Source organism: Ranitomeya imitator, chromosome 2 (genome assembly GCF_032444005.1).
Source record: "Ranitomeya imitator isolate aRanImi1 chromosome 2, aRanImi1.pri, whole genome shotgun sequence".
Classification (NCBI taxonomy): domain Eukaryota; kingdom Metazoa; phylum Chordata; class Amphibia; order Anura; family Dendrobatidae; genus Ranitomeya; species Ranitomeya imitator.
The window spans coordinates 791,006,398-791,028,699 of NC_091283.1; the positions used below are offsets into that span (position 1 = coordinate 791,006,398).

General features: G+C 41.9%; 3 protein-coding genes across 3 annotated transcripts; all 3 read left to right on the top strand.

Moving 5' to 3' along the window:
* The first annotated feature begins 5,442 nt into the window (after nucleotides 1-5,442).
* On the top strand, nucleotides 5,443-6,390 carry LOC138666820 (taste receptor type 2 member 2-like). The gene has a single exon (XM_069754996.1). The coding sequence runs from the start codon at nucleotides 5,443-5,445 to the stop codon at nucleotides 6,388-6,390; it is 948 nt and encodes a 315-aa protein (XP_069611097.1).
* Nucleotides 6,391-13,672: 7,282 nt separating this feature from the next.
* LOC138666821 (taste receptor type 2 member 2-like) lies at nucleotides 13,673-14,614 on the top strand. Its single transcript, XM_069754997.1, has one exon. The coding sequence runs from the start codon at nucleotides 13,673-13,675 to the stop codon at nucleotides 14,612-14,614; it is 942 nt and encodes a 313-aa protein (XP_069611098.1).
* Nucleotides 14,615-19,942: 5,328 nt separating this feature from the next.
* On the top strand, nucleotides 19,943-20,881 carry LOC138666822 (taste receptor type 2 member 40-like). Its single transcript, XM_069754998.1, has one exon. The coding sequence runs from the start codon at nucleotides 19,943-19,945 to the stop codon at nucleotides 20,879-20,881; it is 939 nt and encodes a 312-aa protein (XP_069611099.1).
* Nucleotides 20,882-22,302: the final 1,421 nt, after the last annotated feature.

Below are 22,302 nucleotides of genomic sequence, written 5' to 3' on the forward strand. Positions count from 1 at the left end.
AGCCCCCCCTCGTCTTTGGGTCTCTGCAGAGTCTCCTGTCTAATCCTTGGGCTCTTCCTTCCCCACACCAACTCTCCGAATAACGATCTCAACTTACGGAATGTTCTCATTGGGATCCATACTGGAGAATTATGCAAAATATACAAAATCTGAGGCATCACCACCATCTTGAGGAGATTCACTCTTCCCACCACCGACAAGTTTAGCTTACTCCAAACTGAGATTTTAGTGCGTAATTTAGTTATTAATGGCTCGAGGTTGAGTTCCTCAAATCTGGTTAAGGGGAGAGCTACCTGGATTCCCAAATATTTAAATTGTGTGACCACCCTTAGTTTTGTGCCTTCTTCCACCTCCCTCGTACAATCCATTTCCCTATCTACCTGCAAAACACTCGATTTGTCCCAATTGATGACTAACCCTGAAATTAGCCCAAATCTCTCAATTAATGCTATTACATTTCCCAATGGTTCCCCAGAACTCTCAAGAAAAAGCAATATGTCATCTGCATATAAAGCAATTTTTTCCTCCATCTTCCCATACAAAAACCCTTTCACTATTTGAGATCTTCTAATAGCCGCTGCCAGTGGTTCCACCGCCAGGGCAAACAGCAGCGGGGACAACGGGCACCCCTGCCTTGTACCTCTAAAAAGTTGAAAGCTGTCTGACATCGCATTGTTCACCCTGATTTTGGCCACTGGAGAGGAGTACAGGAGTCTCACCCATGACACAAACACTGGTCCAAACCCACAGCGACTCAGCACCGACCACAGGTATTGCCACTCAATACTATCAAAGGCCTTATGTGCATCGAGGGAAACCACCACTCTCCTACCAGCATTATCAGCCGGTATTTGCATATTTAGAAATAGCCTTCTCAAGTTAATGGCAGTTGACTTATTAGGCATAAAGCCTGATTGGTCCGAATGAACCACTTTTTCTATCACCCGGGTCAGCCTGTTCGCCAGGGCCTTAGCCAGAATCTTCACATCTGTCGTTAGGAGTGATATTGGTCTGTATGACTCCGGCAACCTTGGGTCTTTATCTGGTTTGAGGATGACCACAATAATGGCCTCCCTCATGGAATTAGGCAATATACCCCTCTCCAGCGACTCCTCAAAGACCCCCAACAACTGAGCCATCAGCTCTTCAGCAAGGCCACCATAAAGTTCAACAGGAATGCTGTCCGCCCCCGGAGCCTTTCCTTCCCCCCATGGATCTCAAGGCACCCTCCAATTCCTCCACCGTAAACGGCCTATCCAACCAGTCTCTATCCTCTGCCTCTATTCTAGGCAACTTTGCCTCCTCTAGGAACCTATCAATATCTTCTTCCCCCTGTTCCATTCGTGATGAATATAGTTTGCTGTAGAATTCCTTAAATCCTTCCACAATTTGGGCCCCCTGTGTGACAATACTACCAATCTCCAATTCTAAGGCATGTACGTATGCCGATTCCCTCTGCGCAGATGCCACCACCGACAGCAGGTGACCCACCTTCTCTCCTTCCGCATAAAATGCCTCTCTTTGAAAATTTCTCGTCCTTTCTGCTCTGCGTAAGTGTAACTTATTTACCTCCTCCTGCGCCATCTTCATACGCTTTATGGTGTCTTGTGAGCGCAGATCGTTCAGTGCGGCCTCCGCTACCCTTAATTCTTCCATTATTGCTTTGTCAGATTCCTTTGTTCGTGTTTTGTGCCTAGATATCTCTTTAATTAATATCCCTCTCAGATATGCCTTCATTGTATCCCACACCACTTGCTTTGCTGCGCTGCCATTATTAATTTTGAAAAACTCTTTTAGCTCCTCCCCTATCTTTCCCATATCAAGAATTTGCAACCAGAAGGGGTTAACTTTCCACCCCCGTTTAGCTATCTCCCCCGGGCCTTCAATTTGCAGTGTTACTACTATCGGACTATGGTCCGAGATTACCCTAGTCATATATTCCACCTCCGACACCATCCCGTCCATTCCTTCATTACCCAGAGCCAGATCAATACGAGATAACGAGCCATATGTCGCGGAATAACAAGAAAAACAGTATGTGTCAATGTTACGGACTCTCCATAGATCCCTCCATGCCACTTCTTTCAAATAACTGCCAAACGCTGTCTCATTTTATGCAATATATCCACTTTTTCTTTTATTAAATGGGTTTCCTGAAGGCATACTAGTGAGGGTTTCTGTTTTAAAATATATTGCAAAATCGCCATACGCTTTGTATTGTTTGATAGACCTCTAATGTTCCAGCTCAAAACTTTAACTTTACCTTCCATCATAATACCAAACAATGAAAATGTTCTTCTCCCATCCTTTGATCTTCTTCCCCCCCCTGAACTGAACCCACCCGCCCCAGACCTCCCCCCAATCCCTCATTATTACAAATTAACTCAAACCTTACCTCTCCCTCCCTCACTAACCTCCTTCCCCGCAAAACTCCTACTCCCTCTCTTTATGAGAATGGGGAACGTGCTATCACACTCCTAACAGTGACTCAAAAGCTGACACTAATCCACAATAAATTTCCCGCTATCCATCAATCGTTCCCCCCCCCATCTGAAACATAATGTATAGACGGTTGCGCCGCCGAACACAACCATAGCGCATAAAGCTTTCATAACAACTTTCTTCAATATTTTGTCACAATGAACCATAACTCAATTAACTCTACTAAATTAACACTTTAGTCAGAGAATCACTCCAGGTCCTCCTCAGCGGTTCTTTTCAGCTCCAATACGTTTCGTGTTCAGATCCAACCAGTGTGACACTTCCTCAGGATTTTGAAAAAAGTGGACCTTGTCCATAGCCACCACTCGCAGTTTAGCTGGATACAGCATAGAATAGGCCAGGCCCAGTTCACGCAAACGTCTTTTAGCCTCTCCGAACTTCATCCTAAGCCTCTGCACAATTGTGGAGTAGTCAGGATAAATAGATACTCGATTGCCATCGATGGTTAATTCCTCCATATTCCTGGCCTTTCTCAGCAGAATATCTCGGTCCTTATAATTTAGGATTTTAGCCATAAAGGTCCTTGGAGGGGATCCAGGGGGCAAAGGTCTGGATGGCACCCGGTGTGCTCTTTCCACTGCAAATAGTTTAGTGAGACTATCTCCTCCCACCTTAGTTTTCAGCCATGTCTCAATGAACTCAGTGGGGTTGTTTCCTTCTGCCTTTTCAGGCACACCAATAATTCTCAAGTTATTTCTACGTGAGCGGTTCTCCAGGTCGTCAGTTTTAAGCTCCAACTCCGCAATGCGCTGAACGTATTTTTTCTCTCTTTTTGCCAGTTCAGCAATCTGATCTTCCGCACCTCCCACACGTTCCTCTAACAGTTCAACTCTCCCCTCCATTTTATGCATAGCTGAGCGAAAAGAGGCAACCTCCCCCTTCAGGCTATCCACCTGGACAGTTAGGGTTGTCAATGCAGTCTTGCAGAATAGCACTGCGGAAAATATATCCTTCAGGGTCGGCTCCCCAGCCCCATCAGCACACACAGTCTCCATCTGTACAGCACATCCCGGGGTCAGCTCATCTACCTCAGTCAGTGGGGCATTCCCCATAGCTGGTATAGTGATGGGTGTTATGGGGGATCCACTCACCATCTCCTCTATCTGTGCCCCAGCCTGCTCACCCACCTGCTCCCCTGAGTCCACCGCTTCTCCTATCACCGCTCCGCCAGCTCCCTGCATCAGCCGTCCTGCATCCTCTGTCCTGGCAAACTGCTCCAGCCTGGCGATCACATCCAGCCGCTTCTGATAGGCAGCGCTTGCCTTTGCCGCCTCTCCCACGGCACTGTCGGCGCCATCTTGGGAGCGCGTGCTGCCCGCCACCCCGAGTTCTTTCTGCCTCTTGCGTGTCATCCTGCGGCTTCTGCACAGTACGGCTGGCTCCCTCCGTTCCCCAGATATTCAGGAGCTCCTCCACCGGTATTTAGCGTTCGGCTGCGCCTCTAATTAAACCGGATCACCGTTCGGGCAGCGGGAGAGGTCCGACACTCCTGGGACACTCAAGGACGTTACTTTCTTCTTAGTCTCGGTCAAATCTTCCCTTATGGCTAAGATTTCTCTGTGCAGGTCTTTGGCCCAGCCTGGTTCAGTAACCGAGCTCACGGCCGCCTCTCCACTCAGAACCTTTGACACAGGTACTGTCACCCCCTGTTTCTGCTCTTGCGCCCGTGCTTCACCTCCCACCTCTGCAAATGTCATATTTGAGTTCACTCTCAAGCACTCTCCCAGGGACTGTTTTACTAGGGCATTTCTCAGTCCAGTCACCAACTGATCATGGAGCACCAAGTCAATGGGGCCTATTCTCACCCCTCCTTTTCTGGTTACCGCTGTGTAGATTTCTTGTAACAGGTTCATATACTGATTCACTGCCTCCCCTTCCGTCAGTTCCCCTACATCTGTGGGGTCTCCATACGTCTCCTCCAATATACTGTTGTAGGACCTTGTCAAATGTGTCATGCTGTCAGGGAGGTCTCAACATCACTGATTCTTTTGCCTCCCCCTCTAGTGCCATTATGGCAACCTTTCTTCTCCGGACACTCCAGCACATGTGCAGCGCATGGTCCCGCATCCAATCACTGAATTTCTAAAGGTCCTCCCCTACTCCTAGGGACTCACAGGAGAGTGCACACATTTAAGCGCGTTTGGCATTTTTCTGTCTGACGAAGGTCAAGGTTTTGACCGAAACGTTACAACAGTGATATTCTGGATTTTGCATATTCAATAAAAGAGTTATTTTTCAAGCATGTACATATTGAGTGCCGTTACATTTTTTATAAATATGATATGGGTGTGGTAACCCCTGTTTCAGGCATCGAAGTTTAAGAGGAGTGACGTGTCAATAGTTGAACATTATGGCAACCTCTGCCTGCAATGCAGGCGTTCAATCCGCAGCGAATCCGGATGTAATCCTGAAGGTGGACACATACCCTAATATTCTATTTCTTCACAAAATCCAGGAGAAGCTACATTCACGCTATGTGTGGTTAACACAGATAATATAAATCCACATACTTTGTAAATGTCAGAATGGGAATATTGGTTATTTGCAAACATTTCCATGTGCTATGTTGTGGTGTGCAGCTTTCTATGGTAATGTGTATATGCAAGGCTGGATCCAAAATAAATTGTGGGTAAAATAATTTCCTATTATTAGAAACCACAAAAACAATAAATACATGATGAATAAACTCCATAAATCTGTCAAGAATACAGTATTTGCCTTGATTGTATTTCTCACATTATAAAATGGCAAAGGAACATTTGAAATATTGGCAATTCTCTACAATTTTATGGCATTTTCCCACAAACAATGACAAACAGTCCATGCAAACTTCATATGCATAGTTAAAGTAGGAGTGCCTAGCGCACAGGTCAATGTTTGCCATTCTTATACAAGAAAGGAGGGAACATTATTCAGAAGCAAAATTACATTCAATCCAACATGTCTTTTATTGGGCCTTTTTCAGATGTTGGTATCTACATCTTCTTTCTAGTGACTGGCATATCAGGAAATCTTTTTATCCTAACAGTTCATTTCCTAGACTGGTTAAAAACCTTTGATTTTAACCCATCCATACTTATAATCAACAGCATTTCCCTAATCAATATCATCTTTCAAGGAGCAATTACATTTGATAGGATCACATTCTTCATGTTTGTGATGTTCTACATAAAAGACTCGGTGGTGAAGCCTTTGGTTGTCATACTGTCGTCATTGGCGTTCTCAAGTCTTTGGAGTTCCACCTGTTTGTGTTTTTACTATTGCATTAAGATTGCCAATTTTAATGGATCTTTCTTCTACAAGGTCAAAGCCAAAGCTCCTGTTATTGTGCCATGGCTACTCGTTATTTCTATTGCGGCATCTTGGTCAGTTGGAGTATCAGCCTACTTGGATCTATACATGGACATTAAGCCTGTGACAGTTCTTACAGCTGGAAATATAACTTTAATATTTTCTTACAGTCTTAGAAGCAGATGCAAATGTATATTTCATATTTACATGCTGTTTGCTGCCTTTGCTTTTGGTATAATATTTCTCACTGCTGGAGCCATTGTCACCTCTTTGTGTAAGCACATGATACGGATGAAGAAAAACAATGAAGCTTCTGGAAATTCAAGAATTCATTCTCATTTATCAGCGACTAAAACAGTAACTTCTCTTCTTCTATTGTATTTGATATTCTATGGGTTCCTGAGCTCATTATTTAATGAAGTGGAGAATGCTGGCAACTTTATATTTCTCATTTCTTATATTGTTGTTTCGGGTTTTCCAACATTTAACTCAATTATTTTGATAATGGGAAACCGGAAGTTGTCAGACAGCCTGAAGAAGCTCTTATGTATGAGACCTCATGCTGCTAATACTGAAGTCACTGTAACCACACACTAGAGGGTTTTAGTTATGAATATCTTAGTTAACTTACCTAATTATTGTCTCCATCTTTCATTATAAGAACTGTAATTTATTTATGTTTTGTCTTCTGAAAATTTTGTTGCTGTAAAAAATAAATGTTTATTTTGCCTGTAGTAAAATTATTTGCTTATGTATTATTCTATCTGGCGATTCGTCAATATAAGGGCAGTGTAGTTTTTATAGGTAAACTCTATGAACAGGATGCATCCATACATACAGTATAAATGTGTGGTAACCTAATAGCTTCGCATTTAAAACAAATTCCTCGATTGTCATGTGACTCAATTGCCCTAACCTGTGGTTCTCCGGCTTTTGTAAAATTATACTTGTTGTCAAGGCCAATTCTAGCTTTCCTGATGCCTGAGGCTACAAATGAAAACGTGCCCCTCTCTGGGGTGCAATTTACATCTCAGTGAATAAACTCAATTCAGAAATTTTGGGGGAGGTTAGCATTATTGAATAGAAAAAATGGCCTGTGAGAACACAATTCTCTGAAATAGTGGGATTACAATCATGCCAAACTTTCATAGCTATAAATTGTAAAAAAAAAAATATTTGGTTTATAATGCCAGTTTTTGAGTCCCGTAACCTTTTTCGTCCATGAGGACACTTTTTTTAGTGAGCTGATAACAATTTTGGATAAATAACAATATTTTGATCACATTCTAAAATATACAAGTTAATTAATTTTACATTTTGATAATATTGATAGCTTGAACTTTTTTTGTGACGATAACAAGTGGCGATATCAAATATTTTTAACATTTCTTTATTTTTAACGCGGTAGATGAGGGGGGAGTAAGTTGATCTTTTTTATATATTGTTAAAAATATATATATTTTTACCTTGTTTTTTTGCTACATATGTATAGAACTTGAATGTTCTTGTATTATATACTGCAATACTAAGGTATTGCAGTATATAGGTCAAATCATTGTCTACTATGAAATTATACAGCATGTAGCACAAAAACCAAAATAGAATACTAGAATACTTTATTATCATAGCCATATAGCACGTTATCAGACAAGTTATGGATTGCTACATCTGTACAGGATCAGAATCGTCATCAGTTCAAAAATACAGAACCAGAACCATCATCAGTACCAGAACCACCACCAGTGTTTTGACACTGTTAGCAGGAACAGTCAGACATGGATAGATGGCTGCTGCTCTCAGTGCTGGAATTCACAATCACACTGTGTATATAACTTAATTTCTCTGCTTTGTATATCTGAAAGGAAATTAAGTAAAATGACAATTAAGCATAGCGCTAATTTTATTGTACCTGTACAATGTCTGTGACTTCCGCTCCCAATATTGCGGTTTGTATTTTCTGCACTAATCTAGAATTTAAACATTGCAATTAACTAGATGTTGTGAGGTATAGCAAGCACAAGCAGCAGCAGTACTCAAGGCACCAGTGGTCTGGCCAGTAGTAGAAGACGCAGGGTGCTGTTGTTCATTGTTATTGGTAGGCATATTTTTGTGGAGGAAGCAGAAGACATTGTGAACTTAATGGCTCACTCATCTTCTCAGTCACAGCAGGATGATTTTACCTCTGATAGTGACATTTTGATTTTGAGCCAGCGTTCATCTTCCTCTACCGCCATCAGAACAGTTAATTTCCATAGCAAGTTTTCTGTTGCATCTATGTCTAACCTGACCCCTAGTGAAGTGTCTTCTATTCTCCTAAGAAACAGTTACACTCCAGTTGCTTAAAGAGATATTTCTTAAGACAGTAGTGTTCTTATTGATGAAATGGATGAGAATAGTCAGTGTTTGGACTGTGATGAGGCAGAGGACCAGGTAAAGGTTTGAGATGCACAGCTGTGTTAGTTTTGATAGTAGTGGCACTTAAATACAAAGGGACATGGAGTAAAAAGTCCAATTATTTTTGTGCAAACACGTATTAAAAACTTTATTTAAATATAAAGGCACATAAACATAGATAAAAAATGTATCAAGACAAGGTGATCATATAGAGAGGGATGGACAGAAAAACATGGGTCTCTCAATCTGTATCACATAGAGAGGTGGGAGGAGCAGTCATGAGAAGTATATACATAATTTCAATAGTGCTAGTGCTTATTGTATACCTGGAATCAACAGCATAAGTGCAATAGTGCAGAGGCGAAGATTTGACCACGTTTTGCCCATAATGTGGGATCTGTAGAGTACTCAGTTACAATAAAGTGCACCTAATACCACAAATATCCATAAGTCATGAATTGCTCTTACCTATGATTACCCGGAGAGACACCACGCAGACAGACCCAACGCGCGTTTCGTATTGGCTTCTTCAGGGGGCCATCAAAGTAGTAGCATTTGCAGCCATGGTTGTGATGATGGTAGTGGCACTCGTAGCCATAGTGGTGGTAGAGTTAGGGGAACTAGCAGCTGTTGTGATAGTGGCACTCAAGGCTAATTTAGAGGTGTGAATCATGAAGGGGGCACAGATTTCACAGACTGAGAAAAAAGCAGGAATGATGCTAATGATGATGATTGTGTGTTAGACAGGACCTTGGAACCTGTAGAGCGCAATGAGAAAGTAATGATGTCATCAGAGGAGGAAGGTGGTGGTGATGGTGTTGGCGATAAAGAGCAGAAGACTTGTAATATGATGAAAATCTTCCATAGGTAAATCTGCTTCTACAATTGTCAGCTCAGGAGCCAGTGATGCCACAGTGCCTGCTGGAGAAGGCTCAAAAGCTTTCAGAACTGCGGTGGCATAAATGCTGCGAGCGTTGCTGTTGGTGACTATGTGTGGACATGTCCTGTGTGGGAATTTTTTGTGTACATTGATGGAGCACAATTCCATTACAGGCTCCGCAAGCAGAGAAAAATTTGTGGTTGTTCAGGCACACATTTAGGCACCATGGAGCTGATTCATCAAAGTGCTTCTGCCAGTCTTCTGGTGTAAGGCAGGTTTCACATTTGCGTCTGTGCGCGCAGCGTTTGATCCACATAGATCTGCATGCATCATGCATGCATATATTTAACATAGTGTACACATGGACATGTGTTGCTTTTGCGTACGCATGCGTCGTTTCACGTTGTATGGCTCAGCGCGGCAAACGCAACATGTTGCATTTTTGGAGGCATCAAAAATCCGTCAAATCTGCACGGCATGCGCATGCGGATGAGTGTGTCAAGAAAAGCATTACTGTCTATGGGAATGCATGGGTACGCAAGGACATGCATTCGATGCGCTTGCGTACTTCGGACTGCGCATGTCCAGGAACTGATTGAGACACACCCTCCTGGAAATATCACACGCATGCGCATAAACAGTGCAAACGCAGGCAAAAATGCATACAAATGCTTGCACACGCAGCTTTTTTTTGCCATCATGCGTAAGCTGATGCGGATAAAAAAATGCTGCATAAACATGCATTTGCATGCGTTTTGGCATGCATTTGTGTATGCAGATGATACGCAGCACACAGAAATGCTAATGTGAACCTAGCCTTAAACAGTTTGAAAAGTCAATTTATGGGGTTTTCATCACAGTTTTGACCACTTCCAACAAAATGGATGGTGTTGTTGTGGGACCATGGCATATGAATGCCCGACCCTCTAATTCATTATCAAATGTAGCATGCCTTATGTCAGAAATCTTACTCCAGTCCATCGTCTATTGTTGGACACTTCTTCTTTCTCTTTCTCTCTGTTGCTTTGTCAATTATCCCTAACTTGATCATGTGGCTAAGAATAGGATTGAGATAAATGGATCGGACAAATTCAAAAATCGCCGACTTTCGGCAAAGTCGGGTTTCATGAAACCCGACTTGATCCTAGTGTGGGATCGGCCATGAGGTCGGCGATCTTTGTGCCAAAGTCGCATTTCATATGATGCTTTCAGCGCCATTTTTCAGCCAATGAAGGAGGACGCAGAGTGTGGGCAGCGTGATGACATAGGTCTCGGTCCCCACCATCTTAGAGAAAGGCATGACAGTGATTGGCTTGCTTTCTGCGGCATCACAGGGGCTATAAAGGTGCGTGCACGCCGACCGCCATCTTACTTCTGCTGATCGTAGCATAGGGAGAGGTTGCTGCAGCTTCATCAGAAGAAGGGATATAGTTAGGGAGGGAAGATTAAGCCCCGAAACTGCTTGTGCTGTAGCGATTTCCACTGTCCAACACCATCATTTGTTGATAGTCTACGCAAAGATCACATCCTTCCCTTTGTCTCACCTGTGGCCGCGGGATTTTTTTTGTCAAGAAGAAAGATGGTGGTTTACACCCATGCCTCGATTTCTGAGAACTAAATAAAATTACGGTGAGAAATACCTACCCTCTCCCACTCATTCCTGATCTCTATAACCAATAGTCTGTGGCTAAGTGGTTTTCCAAACTGGATCTTAGGGGAGAATATAACCTTATCAGTATTCAGGAGGGGGATGAGTGGAAAACAGCATTTCTCACCTCCGAGGGTCTGTTTGAGAACTTGGTCATGCCCTTCGGTCTCACTAAGGCGCCCGCGGTGTTTCTAAACTTCATGAATGATGTATTTTCTGATTTTATGGTTGTATACCTAGATGATATCCTTGTTTTCTCGCCTGACACGGAATCCCATATTGGTCATTTACGTGCTGTTCTTCACAGGTTACGGGGAAATTCTCTGTTTGCTAAACCCGAGAAATGTTTGTTTTGTGTCCAGGAGCTTTCTTTTCTGGGGATCATCCTTTCTGCCAATGGGTTTCAGATGGATCCCAGAAAGGTACAGGCCATTGTTGATTGGGTGCAACCCAGAGACCTTAAGGGGTTGCAGCGTTTTCTGGGTTTCGCCAATTATTATCAGAAATTCATTAAGGGGTTTTCTCAGGTTGTCAAGCCTCTCACCGATCTCACTGGCAAAGGGGCTGATCTCAAAGTTTGGTCATCCTTGGCATTTAAGCATTTATTACATTAAAAAAGTGTTTTATGACTGCTCCTGTATTAGATCAGCCCTATCCATCTGAACCATTCATTGTAGAGGTGGACGCATCAGAGGTGGGAGTAGGGGTGGTGTTGTCTCAGGGACCCGTTACTTTGACCAATTTAAGACCATGTGCCTTTTTCTTCCGGAAGTTTTCTTCTGCAGAGAGGAACTATGATGTTGGGAACCTGAAGTTATTGGCCATAAAATTGGCCATAAAATTGTGTTTTGAAGAATGGAAGCATTTTTTGGAGGGGGCGGTTCATCGGATCACGGGGATTACTGATCACAAGAACTCGTCTTATATTGAAACTGCCAAACGGTTAACTCCTAGACAGGCTAGGTGGTTCCTTTTTTTCTCTCGTTTTCATTTTTCTATCACTTTTCTGCCTGGTTCCAAAAATGTCAAGGCTGATGCCTTATCTTGCAGTTTTGATCCGATATCACCCCCGATCCTCCTTCCTCCATTCTTCAGCATGGGGTGGTTGTTGCAGGGTATCCTCTGAATTGGAGCAGGAGATTCGAAAGGCTCAGTCTTTTGCTCCTCCCTCTTTGCCTGACAATAAGCTTTTTGTCCCAGTACAGTACCAATTGAGGGTTCTCCGTGAGTTCCACGATACTGCTCTCAGTGGACACCTAGGGATCTCTGCCAACGGAAAGCCATTGCTAGGCTGCTTTTGTGGTCCTCCATGACCTCTGATGTCACTGTGTTTGTGTCTGCTTGTGATACCTGTGCCCATGCTGAGAGCTCCCATAACTGGCCGGCCGGGGAATTGGTGCCATTGCCAATTACGGATAGACCTTGGACTCATTTGTCCATGGATTTTATCACTGACATCCCTTGTTCTAATGGCAAAACTGTAATCTGGGTAGTGGTTTACAGATTCAGTAAACAGGCAAATTTTGTACCTCTGGCAGGATTGCCTAATGCTAAAACATTATCTAAGCTGTTGAGCATGTTGTACGGTTGCATGGTGTGCCTTTGAATGTGGTTTCAGATAGAGGGGTACAATTTGTGTCCAAATTTTGGAGGGCTTTTTGTAAAAAATTGGGTATTTGTTTGACCTTCTCCTCTGCTTACCATCCTAAGACTAACGGAGAGGACGGAGAGGACCAATCAGTCTCTTGAACAGATTTTGAGGTGTCTTGCTACGTCTCAGCAGGATGATTGGTGTTCTTCGTTGCCCGTGGCTGAGTTTGCATTTAACAATCGGATTAACCAGTCCACAGGCACCTCTCAATTCTTCTGTAACTACAGTTTTCATCCTCATTTTGGCGAATTTTCTAGGCTGGATTCAGGATGTCCAGGGGCTGATACAGCAGTGCAACAATTGGGGGAGGTGTGGAGGTCCAGAAGATCAAGCTCTCCCTGATGGAGGTTGCGCTGTACTGCACCGCAGCTGCATGACATTTTGGTTCTCAAGTCCTCAGACAGTCCTCTTTCTGTTCCCAATGCTTAGTGCAAAGATTTAAGATTGAGGTGTGATTTTCATATGGGCCACACCTGTTATTTGCTACAGGTGAGTTTGAATGAGCATCACATGCTTGAAACAAAGTTGATACCCACAATTTTGGAAAGATTCCAACAGTTTTGTATTGCCCATTTTAGGGGTTCAGTGTGAAATTACAGTATGTCCAATTTGGTTTTTTTTCTCTGTTTTTTTCGTGTTGTTCCGATACATACAAAGGAAATAAACATATGTATAATAAAAATAATAAACATATGTATAACAAAACATGTGTAATTGCAATGATTTTTTTGAGAAATACTTATATATATAAAAAGTACAGATTACAGAGATTTAAAGTCATTTTCATAGATATACATGTATGACTTTGAAAATTAGATATCCCAAACACACTAAATGAGGTTAACGTAGATAGATATTAGGACTACAGATACTTTGCATATGTCAAAAAGGGAGATTTGGTTACTTTGCAGACATTTCCATGTAGTATGTTGTTGTGTGCAGCTTTCTATGGTAATGTGCATTTACAATACTGGATCAAAAATAGGTTGTGGGTAAAATAATTGCATTGTACAAGAAACAATATATACTGGAAGGAAACACTGAATTTATCTGTCAATTATACAGCATTTGCCTAGTTTTAATTTCTTACTTTCCTTTTACAAAGGCAAAAAAAACATTCTATTTGTGGGCAATTCTCAATTTATCTGTGTTTTGCCATCACCGAGAGCTGAACAAACTATGACAGTCCATGCAAAATGCATATGCATAGTTAAGTAGGAAAACCTAGTGCACAGGTCAATCTTTGCCATTCTTATTCAAGAAAGGAGGGAATATTATTCAGAAGCCAAACTGCAATCAATCCAACATGTCTTCTATCGAACCTACAGTTGGTATCTTCATCTTCTTTCTAGTGACTGGAGTGTCAGGAAATCTTTTCATCCTAACAGTTCATTTTCTAGTCTGGATAAAGACCAGGGATTGTAATCCATCCATGACTATAATCAACAGCATTGCCCTTATCAGTATTGTGAGCCAAGCAGCAATTACAATTGATAGGGTCACGCGCTATATGTTTGTGAGGTTCTACATGCAAGACTGGGTGGCGAAGCTTTTTATGGTCGTACTGTCATCATTGGCATTTTCAAGTCTTTGGAGTTCCACTTGCCTTTGCTTCTACTACTGCATTAAGATTGTTAATTTCAATTGGTCTTTCGTCTACATGCTCAAGGCAAAGGCTCCTTTATATGTTCATTGGCTGCTCATTATTTCTATCTCTGCATCTTGGTCGGTTGGAGTATCAGCCTACTTGGATCTAGACATGGACATTAAGCCTGTGACTGTTCTTACAGCTGGAAACATAACTTTAATATTTTCTTTCAATCTTAAAAGCAGATGCAAATGTCTGTTCCAGATTTACATGCTGTTTGCTGCCATTGCCTTTGCTATAATATTTCTCACTGCTGGAGCCATTGTCACCTCTTTGTGTAAGCACATGATACGGATGAAGAAAAGCAATGAAACTTCTGGAAATCCAAGAATTCATTCCCATTTATCAGCAGCTAAAACAGTAACTTATATGCTTCTTTTGTATGTAATATTTTATGGGTTCCTGAGCTCATTATTTAATGAGGTAGAGAAAGACAGCAACTTTATATTTTTCTTTTCCTATATTGTAGTTTCCGCTGTTCCAACATTTAACTCACTTATTTTGATAATGGGAAACCGACAGTTGTCAGACAGTCTGAAGAAGCTCTTATGTACGAGACCTCATGCTGCTAATACTGAAGTCACTGTAACCACATACTAGAGAGTTTTAGTTATGTTAACCTGCATTCGTATTGTCTCTATGTGTCATTATAGAGTTATAATTTATTTGCGATTTGTCTTGTTATTTCTGTAACAAATAAATGTTTCTTTTGTTTGTCGTGCTTATGTTTACTTATGCATTTTCCACGAGATATTGGTCATTGGAAGGCGAGTTTAAGTTTATTTGTAAGCCCTGCATGATCTTCTTATAGGTAGACTTTATGAGACATTCATTGAAAGATAATGTATGCTATGTGTCAAGTGTGTCAAAATATTGTATACAACATTTGGAATTTTAAACAAATTCATTATTTGCCCTGTTACTTAATATATCTAATTTGTGGCTCTACGGCTGTTGCAAAATCACACCCGTAGTTTCACAGTCGTAATTATTCCTCCAGAGATAACCGAGCATAATACTCGAAATTCCCATTACAAACGAGTAAGGAAGGAGACGACAGCACTCATCGATCTTCAGTGCAGGTAAAACTTTATTGCAGTAAAATCTTCACGGCTCGGGGGAGCATATACAGCAGAGTGTACAGGTCAAACGACGGCCGTTTCGCGCTGCTCAAGCACTTCAACAGGTTTGAAGACAAACCTGTTAAAGCGCTTGAGCAGCGCGAAATGGCCGTCGTTTGACCTGTACTCGCAGCTGCATTGTGATGTTTCTCGGTTCAGCACCGAGATCTAGTGGCCGGCTCATGCTGACAGCTTGTGGGTTCATGAGTTCAGCGTCTTGATGTTGCGGTCAGCTGTTTCTTGATTGACTGGATTCCCATTAGAAATCAGTGGCATGGAGATCCGCCTGATGGCCCATTACTATATTCACACAAAGCGCTTCAGAGCCGTAGGGGTAGGACCCCAAATGATCGGTCTAACCACTGGGACCACCATAATTTCTAAATTTGTTATAACTCTTATAAGACACATCAAAACATATAAGTAATGTTGAAACTTATGGTTGGAGACAGCTGAGGAACTTATCGCAACTTATTGCAAGCAGAAAATTATATCTCTGGACCGTTGAAGATAACTGAGCGCAATGATCAGCAGCTCCCCTTAAAAATCAATGACACGGAGGTGCACTTGATTGAGCACTGTTACAAACACAAAAATAACTCCATGGCCCCAGGGCTCAGGATTGATGGGGTCGCAATGGTTGTTGGACTATAAACAAAAGGATGAATGACCTCGGGGAGATCAAAACATCCAACACCGCGGAGACACCATCACGTGTTTCTCAATGCAGTGATCCAGAACACTGCCCCCATCCCTTATGGGAAATATGCAAATGCATGTAGAAAAGCTGCGGCGACACCATCACGTGTTGCTCAACGCAAGCAATAAATAGCCAGGTCTTTCACTGGGAAGGAACAACCACGGGAAGGGCAGCATCCAGCATCCAGTTTCCTTGCTTGCGTTGAGAAACACGTGATGGTGTCTCCGCGGCTTTTCTATATGGACCATTATTAACCTATATGCAGGATTATATGGGGCATATTTTAATATGGAGCATCTTATGGGGCCATCATAAACTTTATGGAGCATTATATGGGGCTCCTGATTCAATATAGATATTCAAAAACACTTAACCTACTGATGTCTCAATTAATTTTACTTTTATTGGTATCTATTTTTACTTTTGACATTTACCGGTAGCTGCTGCCTTTCCCACCCTAGGCTTATACTCGAGTCATTAAGTTTTCCCAGCTTTTTGTGGCAAAATTAGGGGGGTCGCTTATACTCGGGTCGGCTTATACTCTAGTATATACGGTAATTCCACATGTGTTAATTCATAGTTTTGATGCCTTCAGTGTGAATGTACAATTTTCATAGTCATGAAAATACAGAATAATCTTTAAATGAGGTGTGTCCAAACTTTTGATCTGTACTGTATGTAAGATACTGGCTGGACATCAGACAGCTGCCTCACTAACTGTTCCTCTCTACAAATGGCGGCAACTTGCTTGCCCGATGCGAAAGTAAGAGGTGCTGTACAGCAATTCTTACTTTTGTGTAAGCTGAATGAGGTTAAACTTGTAAACCATTACTGTAAAGTTATCAGTTTCTTACATTAATGGGCCCCAACCCCCCCAAAAAAACAAAATATATATATATATATAAATAAAAAAAATCAATATCCACTGATAGAGATTAACCCCTTAACGCCTGCCGATACGCCTTTTAACGGCGGCAGTTAAGGGTACTTAAACCACAGCGCCCTTAATTAACGGCGCTGTGGAAAAAGTGAATAGCGTCCCCATAGTCAGATTTTCTCTGGGGTCTTGGTTGCCGGGTGTAGCCGAGACCCCAGAGAACATGATTCGGGGTTAACCGTTTACCAGCGATCGAAAAAAACAAATAAAAAATTCCCAATTAATTTCTCTGTCCTCCGATGTGATCGCACACCAGAGGACAAAGAAATGGGGTCCCCAATAGCCCCTCAATACTCATCTGTCTCCCCCGGTGCTCCTCGTGGCTCCCGATGGGCGCCGCCATCTTGCTCCGGCCAAAAAATGGCGGGCGCATGCGCAGTGCGCCTGCCGGCTGGCACCCGGAGAGTCTATGGTGTCTCGGCTGCTGGGGGTAGCCGAGACCCCAAAGAACATGATCGGGATCGTTTTTTACCAACCCCTGTTTTGCCATCGACGGTAATTAACTGTTTACCGGCGGCTGCAAAAAAAAAAAAAGCGATGTAATTCTCTGTCCTCTGATGTGAACGCACATCAGAGGACAGAGAAATAGGGGGATTCGGGGACCCTGTTATACATACCGGTGTCCCTGGGTCCTCCTGCGTCCTCTCCTGCCCGCCAGCTTCTTCATCTGGTAAGAAAATGGCGGGCGCATGCGCAGTGCGCCCGCCATGATCTGCCGGCCAGCAGCTAGAGGAGTTGGGGCTAAATTTAGGGTTAGGGTTGGGGCTAAAGTTAGGGTTAGGGTTGGGGATAAATTTAGGGTTAGGGTTGGGGCTAAATTTAGAGTTAGGGTTAGGATTGGGGCTAAATGTAGGGTTAGGGTTAGGGTTGGGGCTAAATTTAGGGTTAGGGTTGGGGATAAATTTAGGGTTAGGGTTAGGGTTGGGGCTAAATTTAGGATTAGGGTTAGGGATGGGGCTAAATTTAGGGATAGGGTTAGGGTTGGGGTTAAATTTAAGGTTAGGGTTAGGGTTGGGGCTAAATTTAGGGTTGGGGTTAATGTTAGGGTTGGGGCTAAATTTAGGGTTAGGGCTAGGTTTAGGCTTCTTTCACTCTTGCGTCGGTACGGGACCGTCGTAATGCATCGGCCCGACGTACCGATGCACGTTGTGAAAATTGTGCACAACGTGGGCAGCGGATGCAGTCTTTCAGCGCATCCGCTGCCCAGTCTATGTCCTAAGGAGGAGGGGGCGGAGTTATGGCCACGCATGCGTGGTCGGAAATGGCGGACACGACGTACAAAAAAACTTTTTTTGTGATGACGGTCCGCTAATACACAATGGATCCAGTGCACGACGGACGCGACGTGTGGCCATCCGTCGCGATCCGTCGGCAATACAAGTCTATTGGCAAAACCACATCCTGTGGGCACATTTGCAGTATCCGTTTTTTGTCCAAAACGACAGATTGTGATGGATAACACACGACGCAAGTGTGAAAGTAACCTTAGGGCTAGGGTTAGGGTTGGGGCTAAAGTTAGGGCTAGGGTTAGGGTCGGGGCTAAATTTAAGGTTAGGGCTAGGGTCGGGGCTAATGTTAGGGTTAGGGCTAGGGTTGGGGCTAAAGTTAGGGCTAGGGTTGGGGCTAAAGTTAGGGCTAGGGTAGCGACTAAAGTTAGGGTTGGAGTTGGGATTAGGGTTAGGGTTTGGATTAGGGTTGGTATGATGGTTAGGTTTGGCATTATGGTTATGTTTGGGATTAGGGTTAGGTTTGGGATTAGGGTTAGGGGTGTATTGGGATTAGGGTTAGGGTTGAGACTAGGATTAGGGGTATGTTGGATTTAGGGTTTTGATTAGGGTTATAGTTCCTTGGAGGGTCTAGTTTCCAAAATGGGGTCACTTGTGTTTTTTTTACTGTTTAGGTACATCAGGGGCTCAGCAAATGCAACATAACGCCCGCAGACCATTCTATCAAAGTCTGCATTCCAAAATGGCGCTCTTTCCCTTCCGAGCTCTGCCATGCGCCCAAACAGTGGTCCCCCCCAAATATGGGGTATCAGCCTACTCAGCATAAATTGCACAATACATTTTGGGGTCCAATTTCCCCTGTTACCCTTGTGAAAGTAAAAATTTGGGGGTGAAAAGATCATTTTTGTGGAAAAAATCCACATTGTTTCAGTTCCTGTGAAGCACGTAAAGGGTTAATAAACTTCTTGAATGTGGTTTTGAGCACCTTCAGGGGTGCAGTTTTTAGAATGGTGTCAAACTTGGTTATTTTCTATCATATAGATCCCTCAAAATGACTTCAAATGTGATGTGGTCCCTAAAAAAGTGGTGTTGTAAAAATGAGAAATTGCTGGTCAACTTTTAACCCTTATAACTCCCTAACAAAAAAAAAATTTGTTCCCAAAATTGTTCTGATGTAAAGTAGACATGTGGGAAATGTTATTTATTAACTATTTTTGTGACATATCTCTCTGATTTAAGGGCATAAAAATACAAAATTTGAAAATTGCAAAGTTTTAAAAGTTTTCGCCATATTTCCGTTTTTTTCATAAATAATCGCAAGTAATATCGAAGAAATGTTATCACTAACATGATGTACAATTTGTCACTAAAAAACAATCTCTGAATCAGCAGGATCTGTTAAAGCGTTCCAGAGTTATAACCTCATAAAGTGACAGTGGTCAGAATTGTAAAAAGTGGCTCGGTCATTAAGTACCAAATTGGCTCTGTCACTAAGGGGTTAATTCACAGATAATAAATTTATTTTCAGTTTAGTTAGATAGGAAATGGAGTAAAAGCCTCGGAATTTGTATATGTCCTGTATAAATAAGAAGACGTAGTCCATTCTCTATATTTGCAAATAATTTTCCTACCACTTTGTGCTCGGTTGAGCGCTGAACTGATATTACATTGGCTTCAAGATTCCAGCAAAAATACTTCTTCACATTAGAATTTCACTTTTCAATGATTCTACTACAACAGAAATCAACTTTTCTGTCCTGCATACAAAAAAAGAAGACAATGAAGCATTACTTTTGCCAAATTATTTAATGGAAAGATGAGATTGAATTCAGCAAACCAATCTGATATAAAAGATGATGTGGTCAGTACTATGAAAAAATAACTACTAAACAACAATTCTCAGATTTTTTTAAGCTCGGAGAATTATTTTGCCAAGGTTCCGACATGTTTTATGCCAACACCATTATTCCGGTAACGTTTCATATCCTTTTCTTTATTACTGGTGTGATTGGAAGTCTATTTATTATTTCAGTACAGTTTTTAGATTGGCTGAAAACCCATCAACTGGGCCCTGTTGACTTAATCATTGTCTTCATTGGCTTTGTGAACTTACTACTCCAAGGATCTTTTGCCTTTAATGAGATCTGTTCCTTTCTCTTTGTGGAATTTTATGTTCAGGTCCAGATAGTCAACTCGATGGTTGTTATTATGACTTCTTTGGCATTCTCCAGCCTCTGGTGCTCCACTACTCTGTGCTTCTACTATTACGTGAAGATAATCAATCTCAATGGGACAATATTCTACAAGCTGAAATCAAAGCTTCCAGTCATTGTTCCCTGCCTACTTATTTTCTCTATTGTCACATCTTGGTCCGTTGGACTCCCATCCTACTGGGACATTTACAGACAAAGTTCACATGCTACTGATAATGTCACATATATATCAACTATTAACCTGGATTTTAGGAGCAAATGCAATTGTATGTTTTATGTATATATGACACAATCTGCTATGGCTTTCACAATCATCCTCTTCACTGCTGGGGCCATCATCAAATCTCTTCTCAAGCACATGGCTCAAATGAAGAAAAACAATGAAGGTTTTGGACATACAAGGATATCAGCTCATATATCAGCCGCCAGAACTGTGACTTCTCTTCTTGTACTTTACCTATATTTCTATGGAGCTCAGACTGTGCTATATAATACAACACAAGATGTATGGAGTGTTATATTTACTGCTTCTTTTATCTTGGTCTCTAGTTTCCCAACAGCAAATGCTATTATTTTGATTTTCGGAAACAGAAAGCTATCAAACAAGTTGAGATATGTTTTAGGTGTACAATCGATTTCTGGCAATAGTAAAGTTTCTGTAATTTCATGAACGACCTTGGAGAGATGTCATTCTAACATATTAAGAAGTATATTATATTATGTAGTAAATAAAATGTAGTATTTTCTTCCAGATAAAATAAATATAACCATTGAATTTCTGTGTAGACTTTAACTTGACTTTTTTTTTCCAACCTGGAAACTCAGCTAATATTCAGTATCCTGATTTTTTTACTTGTTAACTTGAAAAGACATTTTTTGTGAAAAGCTAAATACAAATTACCAGTAGTTTGGGACAGAGGAATCAGAAAACTTTTTTTTCATGTTTCTGCCCACTCTCCTATCGCTTCAAAAATGTTGTTAGGAAACCATTTTGAAGTCACTTTTGGTGACAAATATGCTATGTCTCATCCATGTGCTAGACAGGAACTAGGAAGAGCATTCAGAGGCGGATGTAAAAGATGTTGATATGGTAAATCCTGTCCTTCTACAAGTATTTTTTTTTTTTTTTTTAAGAAACATTATTTAATATAGAGAGTGATGGAGAAATAAGAAATGGCCCTCGGTTGTCAAATTTCAGATAAGAGATAAATTGTACTGAGAACTAGAGTTGGTGCAAATCAATTTGCACGACCAGATCCATCTGCCAAGTTAGTATTCTGTGGCCATCAGCCGGGAGCACCGAGAACCGATTTATACCTCCTTGGCTCTACTTTTGATCAGCCAGCTTAGACAGGCCAGATAATCAAAAAAGGAGGATGTCATCAGGTAAAAGGCAGTTCACAGGGCTGCTATCTGACCTGACTATTAGATCGGGTCATGCGATTCGATTTGCAACATGTCTGCTAGGTACTCACCATCCACCTATACAAGCCATAGGCATTGCCTCCTTTACTACTACGCCTACTTTTAGGAGGCTGGAGTCCGAGAGCACTTCCTCATATACGGCAGCGGCATTAAGGTATTCTATCACATTTCATGTTCCTAGACATGCTGGGTCATTTTAGTTTATCGCCCATCCATCCTGTCAGTTTAGGCTATCTTATGGACATAGAAATGCGCTTATTGTAAACTAGCTGAAGAGCCCGGCGTTGCCTTTGCATAGTAAATATCTGTGGTTAGTTATAGCACCTCACATCTCTTATTTTCCCATCATGCCTCTCATTTTCTCCCTTACACCTCTCATTTTCTCCCTTACACCTCTCATTTTCCCCCTCACTCCTCTTATTTTCCCCTCACTCCTCTCATACCCCCCTAACACTTGTCATTTCGACCTCACATCTGTCATTTTCCAATCACTCCACTATTTTCCCTCACTCCTCTCATTTTGCACTCACACCTTTTCATATTCACCTCACCCCCCTCATTTTCACCTCAGTATATACATGTTTGTCATCTCCCTTGTATATAGTATACACCTGTATGTCTTCTCTTGTATATAGTATATACCTGTATGTCATCTCCCCTGTAAAT

Bases quoted from the DNA above. Each gene is read 5' to 3' on its own strand.
- LOC138666820 (XM_069754996.1), top strand. From the start codon at position 5,443: ATGTCTTTTATTGGGCCTTTTTCAGATGTTGGTATCTACATCTTCTTT.
- LOC138666821 (XM_069754997.1), top strand. From the start codon at position 13,673: ATGTCTTCTATCGAACCTACAGTTGGTATCTTCATCTTCTTTCTAGTG.
- LOC138666822 (XM_069754998.1), top strand. From the start codon at position 19,943: ATGTTTTATGCCAACACCATTATTCCGGTAACGTTTCATATCCTTTTC.